Source organism: Cyprinodon variegatus, unplaced genomic scaffold (assembly GCF_000732505.1).
Source record: "Cyprinodon variegatus isolate N-32 unplaced genomic scaffold, C_variegatus-1.0 Scaffold1080, whole genome shotgun sequence".
Classification (NCBI taxonomy): Eukaryota; Metazoa; Chordata; class Actinopteri; order Cyprinodontiformes; family Cyprinodontidae; genus Cyprinodon; species Cyprinodon variegatus.
Window position 1 is genome coordinate 161,380 of NW_015151533.1, and position 1,355 is coordinate 162,734.

General features: G+C 46.0%; 1 protein-coding gene across 1 annotated transcript in view; it reads right to left on the reverse strand.

Moving 5' to 3' along the window:
• Positions 1-1,355, reverse strand: part of LOC107101317 (myosin-9-like) — a 52,989-nt gene that overhangs the window by 12,684 nt on the left and 38,950 nt on the right. The window contains exons 25-26 of the mRNA XM_015400185.1: positions 452-700; positions 152-364 (exon numbers count right to left, since the gene is read on the reverse strand). Coding sequence (XP_015255671.1) covers positions 152-364; positions 452-700 — 462 coding nt within the window. The remainder of the gene's footprint in view (positions 1-151; positions 365-451; positions 701-1,355) is intronic.

A 1,355-nucleotide genomic window follows, 5' to 3' on the forward strand; every position in this document is an offset into this window, starting at 1 on the left:
CATTTTGAAGTGAAAAAGCTTCCTGGATGGGAAGCGAAACGTCTTCAAGCTTTGAAAAAAAGGCCGGCGGATTGTTTCTTTAAACTCTTTTTGGAATGACCATGACCTGGATGACTGAGAGTCTTCACCTGCACTTTGAAGCCATACTTACGTTTTTGCCGACGTCATCTTTGGAGGAGACCAGGTCCTCCATCTCAGCTTTGAACATTTTGTTGGAGCGCTCCAGGTCCTCCTTCAGGGCCGTCATGGTCTCAAGCTCACGGGCCAGGTTGAGCGCACGCGTCTCCTTCTCCCGGGCTTCAGCCTCTGCTTTGTCACGTTCCTCAGCATACTGAGTGGAAATCGCCTTCTCCTCTGCCAGCATCTAAGAAAGTAAAGAAGATCAACCAAACATGGTTAGGCTTTTATCGAAACCCAAGCAGACAAAGTCTAAAGTCCTTCAGCAGACTACCTGATCAAACTTCTTCTGCTTCCTCTCCAGGTTGGAGACGATCTGCCTCAGATTGTCCTGGTCCACCAGCATATCATCCAGCTCCTGCTGCACACGGGTTTTTGTCTTGTCCAGCTTGTCGTAGGCGGCGCTCTTCTCCTCCAGTTGCAGCATCAGTTCGTCCATCTCCCTCTGCAGCTTCTTGCGGCCCTCCTCTGCGCCCTCCAGCGATATGGCCTCTTGTTCCGCCTTCTTCTTCATCTCTGCCAGCTGAAGGATTTTGAAAAAATGTTAACATTAAGGCCCTGGTTTGTCTCTAGGGGTGGGTATTGCCAAAGAAGTCACGATTCGATTCGAATCACGATTCACAAGCCACAATGCGATTCTATCACGATGCATCACGATACTTGAATTATTGCGATGCATTGCGATACCTTCACTGAACACTGTTAGAAAAAAATACAGCCATTACTAGTGGCTGACTGGCTGAGTATGATCTGGGTAGTTTCTTCCAATTGGTTTTGTTTTTAAAACCAAAATGCTTCCAAACATCGCATTTGAAATATGATGGAGCTGGACGAAGTTTCTCAGTCTCCTCCATGTTTTGTTTTTGAATGACTCGGCGCAGTATCCCATGGCCGGAAATGGTTGTGACACAAGGCAGCGTGCGTCAACACATCCGCAGCAACATCTGCTGGACTGGAAGTTGTATTACACTTGTTTTTGGCTGATGTTCGCCAACCATTCATGCAATGTTATTTATAAATTTTTTTTTCAAATTAATAATCGATACTTGGCGTCAAGAATCGATGCAGTAGATCATGAAAATTAGAATCACGATGCATCATCATGACGATTATTTTGCACACCCCTAATACTGATTTAAGTGAGCAGCTGAGGTGACAGAGCTCCATAGCGATATTGG